Source organism: Penaeus monodon, chromosome 29 (genome assembly GCF_015228065.2).
Source record: "Penaeus monodon isolate SGIC_2016 chromosome 29, NSTDA_Pmon_1, whole genome shotgun sequence".
Classification (NCBI taxonomy): Eukaryota; Metazoa; Arthropoda; class Malacostraca; order Decapoda; family Penaeidae; genus Penaeus; species Penaeus monodon.
In genome coordinates this window covers 3,878,339-3,879,084 of record NC_051414.1, presented here as the reverse complement: position 1 = coordinate 3,879,084, position 746 = coordinate 3,878,339, and the positions used below count along the sequence as shown (strand labels likewise).

Genomic DNA, 746 nt, shown 5'->3' with positions numbered 1-746 from the left:
TGAGCACGAGAAAAAAAAGAAAGGAAAAACAAATCTGAAAAAAGAGAAAATGCATTAACAACCTAAGCGAGAAAGCACCGACTATACCCATCTGAATATCCCCGAACTTTCTCTCGCAGTGTCCCGGAGGCTTCAACGAAGCGCGGTTCATCGCCTTCACGAACTACACGACCTGTCTCATCTGGCTCGTCTTCGTGCCTCTTTACCTGTCCACGGGGGCCTCTGATGACGTCAGGATCGTCACTCTGGCCATGTCTCTGTCGCTCGGGTGTGTATCGTGTCCCTTGTCACCGTTATCTCGAGATAGGATCGACATTGTGATAAAAGCTTAGCGCGACGATACAGTAGATGGAACTGTTTTTGTTTTGAAGAAAAAAAAAGTAAAAAAGAAAGTTCACGACGTGTACCTTTATATTATAAATGGGAGGGGGGGGGAGTGAACTTACATTATTATTATTATTATTATTATTTTGAATTAATAAATAATTGACAAAAAAAAATCATTAAAAAAAATATCTTTCATAACACCTCGACATCTTTACATTTCCTCAGAGGATTCGTGCAACTCGGCTGCCTGTTCTTCCCGAAAGTTCACATCGTGTTATTCAAGCCCGAGAAGAACACGAAGGACGCCGTGATGAGCATCCAGAGGACCTCCTCCTACAGGGCGGGATCCATCCGCCAGCAGCCTCCGGATAACCTGCAGCATCACTCGGCTCCCGCGATCATCTTCCTGAACAGTGAGG

At 44.8% G+C, this 746-nt stretch overlaps 1 protein-coding gene across 1 annotated transcript in view; it reads left to right on the top strand.

Annotated features, from left to right (window-relative positions):
- The window catches only part of LOC119591913 (metabotropic glutamate receptor 3-like), a gene marked incomplete at its 3' end in the record, with an annotated part of 20,212 nt that overhangs the window by 17,950 nt on the left and 1,516 nt on the right, over positions 1 to 746 (top strand). The window contains 2 exon segments of the mRNA XM_037940667.1: positions 120 to 268; positions 553 to 740. Coding sequence (XP_037796595.1) covers positions 120 to 268; positions 553 to 740 — 337 coding nt within the window.